The 13,612-nt window shown below is 41.6% G+C and overlaps 1 protein-coding gene across 3 annotated transcripts in view; it reads right to left on the bottom strand.

The window, feature by feature from the left end:
* PLA2G12B (phospholipase A2 group XIIB) overlaps positions 1-13,612 on the bottom strand; it is a 31,837-nt gene that overhangs the window by 679 nt on the left and 17,546 nt on the right. The window contains exons 2-3 of one of the 3 annotated variants that reach the window (XM_021006200.2): positions 7,597-7,673; positions 4,684-4,849 (exon numbers count right to left, since the gene is read on the bottom strand). In XM_021006200.2, coding sequence (XP_020861859.1) covers positions 4,684-4,849; positions 7,597-7,673 — 243 coding nt within the window. Of the gene's footprint in view, positions 1-4,683; positions 4,850-7,584; positions 7,674-13,612 lie in introns of all 3 variants that reach the window. The other 2 variants (XM_021006199.2, XM_021006201.2) reach the window with 2 other exon arrangements.

Genomic DNA, 13,612 nt, shown 5'->3' on the forward strand with positions numbered 1-13,612 from the left:
CAAATTGGGTTGCCAAATGGTGAAAAAGTCAGTTGCCCAGCATTTATTTATTTTTTAAAATTAATTTATTTTGGGGCAGCTAGGTGGTACAGTGGATAGAGCACCAGCACTGGATTTAGGAGGACCTGAGTTTAACTCTGGCCTCAGACACATAACACTTATTAGCTGTGTGACCCTGGGCAAGTCACTTAACTCCCCATTGCCCAACCAAAAAAAACCTAATTTATTTTGAATTATCAACAATCACTTCCATAAGCTTTTGAGTTTTAACTTTTTCTCCCCCTCTCCCCATCTCCCTCCCCAAGATGGTGTGCAATCTGATATAGGCTATACATATACATTCCTATTAAACATTTTCACATTAATGATGTTGTAAGTAAGAATTAGAACAGGAGGAACCAGCAGAAAGAGGAAACAAAACATAACAGAAGAAAAAATAGCAAATAGCATGCTTTGATCTGTATTCAAACTCCAGAGTTCTTTCTTTGGATGTGGATAGCATTTTCCATCATGAGGCCTCTGGAGATGTCTTAGATCCTTGTATTGCTGGGAAGGGTTAAGTTTATCAATATTAGTCATGGCACAACATGGCTGTTATCGTGTACAGTGTTCTCTTGGTTCTGCTCACTTCACTCAGCATCAGACCATACAAGTCTTTCCAGGTTTTTCTGAAGTCAGCCTGTTGAGCATTTCTTATAGCACAATAGTATTCCATTACATTCATGTACCACAACTTGCTCAGCCATTCCCAATGGATGTTGCCCAACATTTATTAAGCACCCAAGTCAAGCCATCACCGTCCTGATGTCATTGGTTCTCTTCAAGAACAAAGTACAAACAACAGCAACGAACATTCAGCAGATGCCAGGCACTTGCTAGGAACAAAAAAAAGAGAGAGTTCCCTGCACTAAAGGAGCTCACAGTCTAATGGGAGGACAACATGCCAACAACTCTGTACAAACAAGATATAGGCAAGAGAAATTGGAGCTAATCAGCAATGAGAAAGCACGAGAATTAAGGGGGCTGGGGAAAGGTTTCTTGCAGAAGGTGGGACTTTAGTTGAGACTGAATGAAGCCAAGGAAGCCAGGGGTCAGACACAAGGAGAGAGAGACTTGTAGGCATGGGGAGAAAGCAAGGGCATCCATTTAAATTTAGTTGAATTTTGCGAAGAAACTAGAGTCAACCTACCACCCCAGAACACAGTCACCACATATCCTTGGGGGCTCAGAACCACAGAATCTCTGAGCTATGAGGAACCCCAGAGGCCATTTTGTCTGACCCACACCTGAGCCAGACTCTCCTTATATTTTACATGAAAAGGAGTCTTTCAGGCTGGGAGTGGGTGGTGGGTAGTGCAAATGTTTTTAAGCTTAATCTACAGTGTTAATTAAGATTTCCTCTCTCATTTTCTTAAGTCTAGACAATCAGCAAGCTCTGACGTGTCGTGTTCACCCATTTCTGAGGTTTAAATGCTTGGATGAGAAATTTAACAACCACTTTCGAGAGTTGGTTCAAGCTGGTTCCAGCACACTCCTGACTCAATCCCAGCACTCACTGCCTGCCTCCCAAGGTGCTTTGAGACAGAGCTAACTGTTAGGAAGATCTTCCCTTCCTTGGAGCCTCAATCTACCTTTCTGCACCTTCCACACAGAACAAACCTAATCCTTCCTTTACTGGATAGTGCTGTCAAATACTTGATGGTAGCTACCATGTTCCCACTAAGCATTGTCTCTTCCAAGCTAGCCAACTCACTTCCTTGACTGGCAAGTCCTTGTAGACATGGCCTCAATATCCACCAGTATGCTGCATCCTTCTGTGGATGTCTTAAACCTGCCTGTATTCTTACTTATGTGGGATGTTCACATCTGAACACAATCCCCTAGTTTGTACATAACTGTTGGCTTGTTGCCCCCCCCATTAGACTGTGAGCTCCTTGAGGGCAGGGGATTCTTTTTATCTTGTTTTTGTTATTGTTGTTAGCACAGTGCCTGGCATACAGTGGGTGCTTAATAAGTGCAGGGTGACTGACTTTTTCACCATTTGGGGTGACATTGGACCAAATTTCTGGTGGGCATCATGCCATCCCTTAAATGACATTGGATGTGGTCTGACCAGAGTAGGGGACAGCAGACCACCACCTTCTTATTTACAGGATTGTAGATATAGAGCTGACCAGGACCTTCCTCATTTTACAGATGAGGGTCACATGGGCCTCTTAAATGTCAGAAATATAACAAACCCAGGGCCTGACTCCAAGTCCAGTGTTCTAGACACCATGCCAGGCTGGCTCTTCAGTCCCTAGACACTGTGCCTCTCTTAAATGCAGTTTTAAACAGAAGTTGCTCATTTTTTTAGCTTCTATGTTGTCTTGTTGATTCATATTAAATTTGCAGTCCACCAGAGACCCCGAATCTTTCAGGCGAACTGATATCCAGTCCCATCAAGTGAGGTGATATTAATAGAAGCACTTAGCACAGTGCCTCACACATAGTAGGTGCTTAATAAATGCTTTATCCCTTTCCTGCTCCTGACAACCTTCCCCATCACAGTAGTCCCTTGGGTAGTAATTTCACCTGCAACAAGCAATTCTCTTCTAAAGTACCTCCCCTGTGAAGAATCTCAGTAACTTATAGTTCATTCACTACAGCCTCGTCTGTACCTTCCCAGTGAAGAGACACAGGGGAGAGAGAAGGTCACGAGATGTCCTGTTTACTTCAGTTTTTCCTCTGAGTTGTGGATGAATGGTAGACAAGCCAATTACTCAGGTGGAAAATGTCTTGACCTGGTGTGGGGTTAGCAGCCAGTACTTTCTCATCCGCTGCTAAAACTATTAGACTGGACATAGATAAGCAGATAGATACTCCTTCCCCTGGAGCCCATTTTTTCTCCAGATTAACAGTTCATGCCTTTAGACTCTTACACATTTATTCTGAGGGTCGATTATAGCATAGACCTATGAACAACTCCCAAGATACTCTCTGATGTTCCCTTTCCCTGGGAACTGAGGCCAATCACTTGACCTGTCTACGGCTGTAATGTTACCCTTTTAAAATATATGGTTTTAACAGCTGGCAGTACATCTTTGACTTCAGAAGCCCAGGGATAAAGAAGAAAAATTTCCCCAGAAAGGGAATAGCAACTGAGGACTTTTTTTAAAAATTCAATTTCATTTTATTTTCAGTTCCAAATTCTCTCCTTCCCTTCTCTCTTTTCCCACCCATTTAGAAGACAAGAAAAACAAAACCAATGACGAACATGTATAATCATGCAAAACCAATTTCCACATTAGTCATTGTCAAAAAAAATAGAAAGAGAAAGAAAGAGAAGAAAATATACTTTAATTTGCACTCTGAGTTCATCACTTCTCTATCAGGGGATAGGCAGCAATGTTTCTTTATGAGTCATTTGGAATTATGGCTGTTTATTGTATTGATCAGAGTTCCTAAATCTTTCAAAGTGGATTATCTTTACAATTTGCTGTAACTAAGTTAATAAATTGGTCTCCTGGTTCTGCTCACTTCATTCTGTATCAGTTCATACAAGCCTTCCCAGGTTTCTCTGAAGCCATCCCCTTCATCATTTCTTGCAGTACTATAATACTCCATCACATTCATATATCATAACTTGGACAGTCATTCCCCCAATTGATGGAAATCCCCAAACTAAAGACTTTTCACCAGGTATGAATATGAAGGGCCCTTACACCAAAGACCACAACCAGCTTTCTCTATCTCTAGTAAAAATAGAAGAGGGAATCACTATGTCTAAGAGAGAATTTCTGATATACATCAGTACAGCAGAATGCATGATCAACAAAGCGTTAATTATGACGGGGTGACCCAGGCTTTGTTCCAAAGCGCTAACACGTGAGTGGAAGAAAGGGTCTTCCTTGCAGCAACCACCATCCCTGAACCTTCCCTCAAAGTCCTCTGTCCACCTGTGCTGTGTGCACAATCTTTCTTCCGACCCCTATGGGATCAAGACCAGCCTTTCCCTTCTCCTAGATCAGCTACATCCAAAGTAATACTATTGTCCATGCTGAGTCTCCCCATCACAACCCAACATTTTTTTCCCCGACTTTTTTTTTGCCCCAGGTGAAAATAATCCTAGTTATAGCTCTGATGACCAAAGTCGGCTGTAGAATTTAATTTGTCCTTGGAGATTTTTTAAAAGAGGAGCTAATTTAATTTCTCTACAATGAGTTAAATGGCATCCCTCCCATTGGATATTTGCGTGGCGCAGGGGATAGAGCGTTGGCCTTGGAGTATGGAATACCTGAGTTCAAATCCCACCTCAGAAACTTACTAGTTGTATGACCCTGGGTGAGTCATTTAACATCTCAGCCTCAGTTTCCACATCTATAATATGGGGGTTATAAAAGCACCTATCCACAGGGTTGTTGTGAGGATTAAATGAGATAACATATGTAAAATATTTTGCGAACCTTAAAAAACATTAGCTAATAATAATAACAGGGTTGGGACCAGAAGCTCCTCGGCACAGGGACTTTCCTGAGATAGTCCCTTGAGTCCTGTCCTCCCTTTCCCAAAGCAGCCACAATGTTCCACATGTTCTGCAGACATCTCCCTGTTGCCTCCAACAGTAAGGGGGGTTCAGGACACTAGCCTGAGGGAAGGCGGGAGCCGCCTGCCTGCACAGAGGCCAGTGAGGCCAGGTAGTACCTGCCACCTTGGAGACGAAGCCCAGGCTGCGCTTGAGGTCCGAGCAGATGGAGTGGAGGCACCAGCGGAACTTGGCGTCGCAGCGGTATTTATTGGCACCACACGTGTCGTAACAGGTGTCCAGCTGGTTGCAGCACTTGGTCATTGCTGGGATCCCCAAGTCCATCTGAGAGAGAAGAGCAGGAGAAGGAGCATATATTCAGAGCCCTGGGGCTCCGGCAAGAGCTCTTGAAATCAAGGGTCAAGGCAGTATTGTTCCTCCAAACTCCTTATGAGTGACATCCTGACCCAAAGTCCTAAGGCTAAGAGAATTTGTTCATTTAGATCCATATAGAAGCCTCACTGAGGAAGCTGGGTGGTATAGTGGATAGAGCACCAGGCCTGGAGTCAGGAAGAACTGAGTTCAAATCCAACCTCAGACACTTACTAGCTGTGTGACTGTGAGCTAGTAACTTCACCCTGTTTGCCTCACTTTCCTAATCTGTAAAATGAGCTGGAGAAGGAAATAGTCAACCACTCCATTATCTTCACCAAGAGAACCCTAAATGGGGTCAGGAAGAGTCAGACACAACTGAAACAACTGAACAAGAAGCATCATGGGATAGTAGGTTTAGCAGATGGGGATACTGAGGATCCTGGATTTTGCTACCAATTTACCATATGACCCTGAATAACTCATTTCTCCTCTTTTTGGTCAATATGTCCAAATCATTTATTGAAGATCCATTCCTGTATGTAGCACCACAGTAGGGATGGTACATGGTGGAGGGTGGGGAGAAATGGAAGTAGTCTCCTGCCCTCAAAGAGATTATAATATCACATGTGAAAAAAAGAATACATTTAGCAAGTAAACTTTAGACAGGAATAAATCATCACAGCACAAAATACAACATTAAACATGGAGGGCTTCCTGTTGGAAGCAGGTTTTGAAGGTACTGAAAGACACATTAGGAAATAGAGATAATTATAACTGTAAAGAATCATATGTGCAAATGTGTGAGGAGCAGTGATCTCAATAGTTTGGGTTTAATCTGAGACCTGTAGCAAAGAAGTAATAGAAAAAGTAAGATTGGTGAGTAGGTTGGAAAGGCAAGTCTACAAATGGTCATGAGAGGTTAGGGCTTAGATGTAACACACTAGAAATCTAGTAAACAAAGGAGTGAAATAATGAAAATAGCATCTGCAGAAGGTTTTTCTTAAAATTGCATAAATGATTACTTGGGTCAGAGAGTGCTAAGAAGCAACATGGTACATTAAAGAGAGTCCTGGACCTGGTATCAGGAAGACATGGGGTTCAAATCCCACTCCCAATGCTAACTGTATGACCATGAGCAAATCACTTACCTCCGGAGACTTAGTTTTCTAAGTTGTAAAGTGGAAATAATAAACCTATAGCATCCTCTTCACAGAGCTATTGAGATGTTCAATTGAGGTAATGTATGTAAATTGAAAATAAATTGCAAATTCAAGAGACGATATGTTTTGCAAAAGAGAATTGCAAGACTGGCTGACTAATTCAACATAGGAGGAGAAAGAGAAGTCTAGAATTACTGAAAAGGCCTTGCGAAGCAGGAAGATAGCGGTGGCATCAACAGCGGCCATATTAGGAGTGAGAACAGAAGGCACCTATTTGTGAAGGACGATAGTGAATGGAGTAGCTGCAGAACAACTTCCTTGGGGAGTCCTTCAATACAATAATGTTCAGCAGCTTGTAGAGCAGATCATAGGCCACAGGAACTACAAAAGACTGTTCAAGCCAGACATTATTAAATTAAAAGCCAGTTTGGGTAAGGAAGTTGACAAAGGTCTAAGCCTTTGTAGTCTTGGGTTTATTCCTAGTATCTTTCACATGTGACTTTCCTAGAATCATAGATTTAGAGCTTGAAGGGACGTAAGAGATCATCTTGTCCCACTCTCTCATTTTACAGATGAGGAAACTGAGGCCTGGATATGTTAGATGACATGCCTAGAATCTCACAGCTATTAAAGTTGGGTCAAATCAAGTAAGACAAAATTTAGTAGTGATGAACATACAGTCTTAAACTTGATTTGGAAAAGGAAATCACCTTCCTAAGAACAAGATTAGAGGTGTGGCTACACAGCATCTTGGAAGAAAACTACTCTAAATCTTTTAGAGAATTACAAGGTGAATTGGAAGTGTGCGAAGGCAGCCAAAATGCTTTATGAAATCTTAGGTCTGTAGTCATCTCCTCCAGGACTTGAGAGGTGATGGGAGTTTCTTTGTACAGAATATTCTGCTCAGTTCTAGGTGATGTATTTTTAAGAAGGACAATGATATACTGGAGTGGAAGGACGAAGAGATATTTAGCATTAAGAAAGGAAGATTTGGGTGGGGGAGGGTGGAATAGTTTTCTTCAACAATCTGATGGGTCATCATGTGGAAATTGGATTTGTTCTGCTTGGCAGAAGGGGCAGAAATAGGAGCAGGCTTGATGTCAGATAAACTGACAAGGAGCAGAATGGGCTGGCAGCAGGTGCCCTATCATTGGTGGTCTTCAGTCAAAGGATCAGTGACCACACGAGTGTGTTGCAGAAGGGATGGACTGAACTAGACAGGTGATAAAGTCTTTTCTGACTTTGTGTCTCTGTGATTCTGTGAGTGATCATGAAAGCCCTCAGGGTTGAGTTGGGGGAGGCAGTACTGTTTTCATACCTTTGATCCCAAACAAGAGCTTTATCCAAAAGGGATAGCTACCCCTGAGGAAGGACAAAGTAGCAGTCACCTACTTTGAAATGACTTTTTTTCTCCTGCAAAACAGTGGTTACGATTTTATTGGCAAGCATTTTCCCATGCTCTTCCCCTGGAGGGCCGCTATTTGATTCATTCTCCAGATTAGTAAAATCATATCAACTTGTAAGTAAAGCGTTAGCAGTACATACACTGTCTGGTACCTTGAGACCCAGGAAGTAAGAGCTGCAGCCATTGGGCTCCTGTGGCTTGTAACCAGGCCTGGGCATTGGTGCCTTCCCTGGCAGGAAGGAGAGAGGAGAGAATCAGAAAGAAACCTTTAACAGTGTATTACGTCAGAGCATTCATCAAACAATGACAGTGACCAACATGATTTTGTTTATTTTAACGTTGCATTAATGACGTGGGCTTTGCCTTATCTGAAACCCTCTCTACTCTGAATTCTTCCTTACAGCAATAAAAAAATCACTTAAGTAAAATCTATAATATTATAATAACCACATCTAACAGTGGACACAACATTCTGAATCCATAGTCCACTGCCTCTCTACTGAGAGGAAAGAAATGTGTTCTAATTATCCGTGTTCTATAATCAATGTTGGCCATTGCATTTTATCTCAATTCGGATGTCTTTTAGTGTTGTTTGCACTTATGTTAAGGTAGTCATAGCATATATTTTCCTGGCTCTGCTTTCTTCACTCCATATTGGTTTATACAGACTTCCCACATTTTTATAAATTTCTCTTGTCATTTCTCATAGAGCAATGGTATCCAGTTACATTTAGATAGATAATACATACATAAAGAATTTACTAAGTACTTACTAGAAAAAGAAACAAAGAAAGGATGAGGAATTCAAAGTAAGGGTACCTGGAATCACAGTCCTGCTATTCTTTACCCACGAGACCTTGGAAAATTCACTTAACTTATCTGGGCTTCATTTCCTCATCTGTAAAACGAGACAGTTGGACTAGATTCTGGCTAAGTTCCCTTCTAGCTCTAAAGCTCTGACCCTATGAATCTAATAGGAGATACATGAACGGCACAACCCCACACCCTTCAGTGTCTCTGCACCAGAAAAGAGAGGTGCAGGTGGGGCACACAGACAAAAGTCTCGGAATCAGTCACCTTCTTTCTACCTTTACAAATCCTAAATCACTTTAGATCTTTTTTTTAAACCTCTCAACCTCATTATTTTAAGGTTTTAATCTACCTCCCTTCCCCCAGCCTCTCTCCAATCTGATGCCTTTTTCTTATAGCTTTGTCTTCCTAATGCATTTGTCTGACCACGTCACCCTCAAAACCATCAACGACTCCTCATAATAAACCATATCCTTAACTTGGTAGTCCAGTTTTCAACGTCCCTTTCCAGTCTCACATCACTTCCCTCTATGCTCTTTACATTCATGCCAAACTGGACAACTCATCATTTCCCAATTTCATCCTTTCCCTTCCATCTTCCTGCTCATGACACACCTGACCCCAGCCATTTCTACATACAGAAACCTTTTCCATCCCTTTAGACCCAACTCTGGGGAACCTCCTCCATGAAGCTTTCTTTGATTCCACCCTCAACCCCCACCCTCCAGTGAGAAGTTGTCCCCTCTATCTTTGAATCTTTCCTGACACTTTGGTCAGGTGTTTCTCATGAGCTTGAAACAAGTAGGTATCATAGTGGCAGCAGACGGCAGATTCCTTGAAAGTAAGGAACAGGTCAGAGATTCAAAACTGGAAGGGACTTTCAAGATCATTTAGCTTAGCCCCTTACTTCATTTTAAAATAAAGTTTCACTGATGTTTTTTGTCTTTGTATCATAGTCATTTCTGGGTACCCCAGCCCCCACCTCCACCCAAAAACTAATAAAGAAAAAACAATGAAGTATATGCAATATTCTACACTCATAGCCCCCCACCTCTCTATAAGGAAAGAAAAAAGGTGTGTTTTTTTATCTCTTTGCTAAGTTGGCCTTCATATTTTACAAAAGAGGTAAATAAATCCCAGAAAAGAGAAGTAGCTGATCCAAGACAGTCAACAGCTATGGATGGATTCCCCTTGGTAAGCCTTCAAGAGCTATATAAATGCGAACCATTAGATGATACCTAGGCTCATGGCAAGTCAATGGGCAAACTAAGGCTGAAGCCAAGTATCTCTGACTCTTTGACCCGCTATCAGGCAACACCACTCTAAGAAGAAGAGGAAGCAGTTTTTCACTGGGCACGAGGGTTTCAGGCTTGAAATGGATTAGCAGCGACCTCAGTGCTCAGGAATCTTTCCTCCACCATTTCAAAGCTAGAGGACAGCTGTACATTATCAGGAAAACTCTGGAAGAGTTCTGACTTGGTAGAGGAGGCAGAGAAGCTTCTGCCTGTAGTCCAAACCAAGTATTCTAGATCTAGCTCTCAATATAAACTTTTTTTTAAAATTTAAAGCAAACTCATGTAGACGAAGACAAAATAAGAGGATTGAAGCAAGTCAGTAAGTATAGGCTTTGAGCAAGACAGTTCTGATTTTTCTGAGAATTTACATAGTAACTCTGTTGGGTTTTTTTCCTTACTTTTGTTGCAGCATTGATGTGGCCTGATATAATAGGGGAAATGTTAGACATGGAGGAAGAAATACCTAGGTTCAAATTCTACCTATAGCACTAGGAATATAGATTTAGAGCTCAAAAGGACTTTGGAGATCGTCTAGACCAGGGTGGAGGCCCTCCAGGCCCTCAAGTGCAGCCCTTTGACTGAATCCAAACTTCACAGAACAAATCCCCTTAGTGAAAGGATTTATTTGTAAAACTTGGACTCAGTCAAAAGGCCACACCCAAGGACCTAGAAGGCCACATGTGGCCTCCAGGCCGCAAGTTCCCCACCCCTGGTCTAGAATAGTCCCTTATTTTAAATATGAGGAAACAGACTCAAAGAGGGTATCACACAATTGGTTATATCTAAAAACAGCATTCATTTGTGTGATCCTGAACAATTAACTTAGTCGCTCTGGACCTCAGTTTCCTCATATGTAAAATGATGGGGTTAGGCAAGATGGCCTCTGGGGTTACTTCCAGGACTAGGTCTATGATCCTATAATCTTCTGCTCTACATCCTGGGCTCACTGGTGTGACCCTGGACAAGTAACTTAACCTCCCTAGGTCTCTGATTCCTCATCTATAAAAATGGGGGTAATAATATAGTACCTGCTTCACATGTTTGTTGTGAACTCAGATGAGATCATGTTTGTAAAGAGCTTTATACATTTTAAAATCCTATATAAACTTCAGATATTATTGTTAATACAATTGTGCAAAGCTTTCCTAGGCTTACTGTGGGCCCCAGACCTTACACATTCCTGATGCCAATCAACATTTTCTGCCACAACTCTGAATCAAGAACATACCTTTGATCACAAGAACACAATGAGTTTTGGAAAATCAATGGAGACTGAAAGACGGGTGAAATCTGACATCAAGCAGACACTGAAAGGCCATTCATTTGTATTTGCTTTTTTTTGTCAGCATTTTTTTTTGCAAATGCGGAAGAATGCAACATTATTCTCTCAGAGTCATAACATGTTTGCTTTGTACTTTTAAAAATTTCTGATAAGTGTAAAAAGATCTATTTCTCCCTGTTGTTTTCTTTGGGCTTTTTCATCCCCTGGGGAACAGTCATCTGTTTCTTATGTAGAATTTTTATAGTCCAGAGAATTGAAAGAGTTTTGGACTTAGAGTCAAGAGGACCTGGGTTTGCAGTCGCCTCCATCCAACAGGACCTGATTCAGGCAAGTCATTAAATTTCCCTAAATCTTTATTTCCTTATCTATAAAATGGGCCTATCTGACTACCTATCTCACAGGGGTGTTGAAAGTAAAATATTGTGTGAATTTTAATGTTATAAATGTTTAATGTTTAAATTTTAATGCTATAGAAATGTGAGTTATTATGGGGTATCCTTCATGCAGTTTTTTACTTTCTAATGAGAATGGTTCCTTATCTCTGCTCTAAATATCTGTTTTTCCCCGGATGTGTCCCTCCTCCCCCCACCCATCATTTTGTGCTTATTTTGTATATATACTATTTTTATCTATGTGTGAACATGTTGTCTTCCCCAGTAGAATGGAAGCTCCCTGAGGGCAGGAACGATCTCACTTTCATATTCACATCCCCAACAACAAGTGTGGTGCCTGTCACATAGTAGGTTTTTAATAAATGCATGTTGAATAAGAGCACAAAGTGGGAATCATGAGAAGGGCTTTCAAGTTCTTGTTTCCTGCAGACTTAATTTTAAGATGCCAGTTAATTATTTCAGAGGTAGAGGGAAGAGGAGCTCCTGCCTTAAAGGAAACTTGATTGACATTCAAGGGTCATGTGCAAAGCCAGCATGGATCAGGGAAAGGCAGCCTAGGACAGTAGAGAAAGGAATGGACTTTGTGTCCAATAACCCTGGGTTCAAATCTTACTTTTGCTATTTGTGACCTCAGGTAAGTTATTCATATAGAGGAGTTTGGATTGGAGTGTATCCCATGGAGTATAAGATGAGGTGCCTTGGCTACTTCAGGCAGTGCCTCAGAGCTGAAGGACTCTGACACTGTGAGATGATGAAACAACCCCCTTATTGATCCCTGGGTCCCGTGACGGCAGCAAAGGCATCTACATCAACATTTACCAATGACCCAGAAGGAGTGGCCTGCTCAGTGGACCTTAAAGGAAGGAACCTTGCCCTCTAGCTCAAGCCTCTTTCCATAGGTCAAGGTCAAGACTCCTCAGGCCCCGCCAGCATACTGCTCACCCTGCACAGAAATGGAGAACCAGCCTGTCAAGTATGACAGTCAACATTCTTGCTGATCTAGGTGAACTAGAGATTACAATTTCTGCTTCGATTCAATGCCAATCAGAGGGACTTGTATTTCCTAGAGGCAACAGGGTGCCCCTGAAGCTTCTTAATCAGAAACAAGATGTGGTTGCTTGTGTTTTAGGAGTATCCCCACATATTTAAGTGTATAAGTGAAGTATATTTCATCCAAGATACTGGTTTTTCTGTGAAGGTTCATTAGAGACCCCACAAACAGAGTTTCTTCTTATGATGCTAAACTGTTAAGTAGCCCCTTGGTCAAATTTATTTTGAGTCCTGCCCTCATCATTCTTTCCATGTCTTTTGAGATATACTGACTATCCCTAAAACAAATCAGTAGAGAGGGGGTAGCTAGATGGCACAATGGATAGAGTGCTGGGGCGGAAGTCAGGATAACCCACATTCAAAACTAGCCTCAAGCATTTACTAGCTGTGTGATCCTAGGTAAGTCACTGACCCCTGTTTGCCTCAGTTCCTTATCTGTAAAATGAGCTGGAGAAGGAAATGGCAAGTCGCTCTAGTATTCTTGCCAAGAAAACCCCAAAATGGAGTCACGGAGAGTCAAACATGACTGAAATGACCCAACACCAACAAAGAGAGGAGACAGTAGGGCAATTGGGTCTTGACCTATCTGGCCTCACCTCTAAGATGCAATCTGAGTTTGGCTTAAGGTATTCATTCAACTAACACATTTGTCTTTCCTTCCCTAATAATCTACCACACTGTGCATTTGAATGAGGTCAGTACCACCACTGATAATAATTCATGCAACATAATAGGGAGCCACTAAGTTTTTTGAGTAAGGGGGTGGATACAGTCCACTACAGCACGTGTTGCTTACCCAAAGGAAGAATCATGGCTTGAAGACAGCTGTCACGTGTAAAACATGCACACATAAATACATACATGCACATGCACACACAAATATGTATTCACACGTACACATACACATGCATATACAAATAGATGCATGTACATGCGCACGCGCGTGCGCACACACACACACACACACACACACACACACACACACACAAAACATGTTTTTTTTTTCTCCAGGATAAACAACCTTATGTCCTTAAACCCATCTTCATATAGCATCTCTCACATCTTTCGTTTAATCTGTGCCTGAATTTCTAAGCTGTCTTTTTCTACCTGTTCTGTATCTACTATTACATTCTACTGAAGATAGAAATATTGACATTTCATTATATCATGTTTTATGCCACTATTTGTATGGGTCTATGAGCTTTTCAAGATATGCTTTCTCTACATGTAAGGGTTGACACTCTTCCAAACCTTCTCCCCTTCTCTTCCTCTCAAACCCTTTGACATCAGCTCTTCCTTTTGCCCATCTCAGTCAAAGAGGTGGCCCTTCTCCTCACCA

Source organism: Phascolarctos cinereus, unplaced genomic scaffold (assembly GCF_003287225.1).
Source record: "Phascolarctos cinereus isolate Bilbo 61053 unplaced genomic scaffold, phaCin_HiC Scaffold_3;HRSCAF=262, whole genome shotgun sequence".
In the NCBI taxonomy this organism is placed as follows: Eukaryota; Metazoa; Chordata; class Mammalia; order Diprotodontia; family Phascolarctidae; genus Phascolarctos; species Phascolarctos cinereus.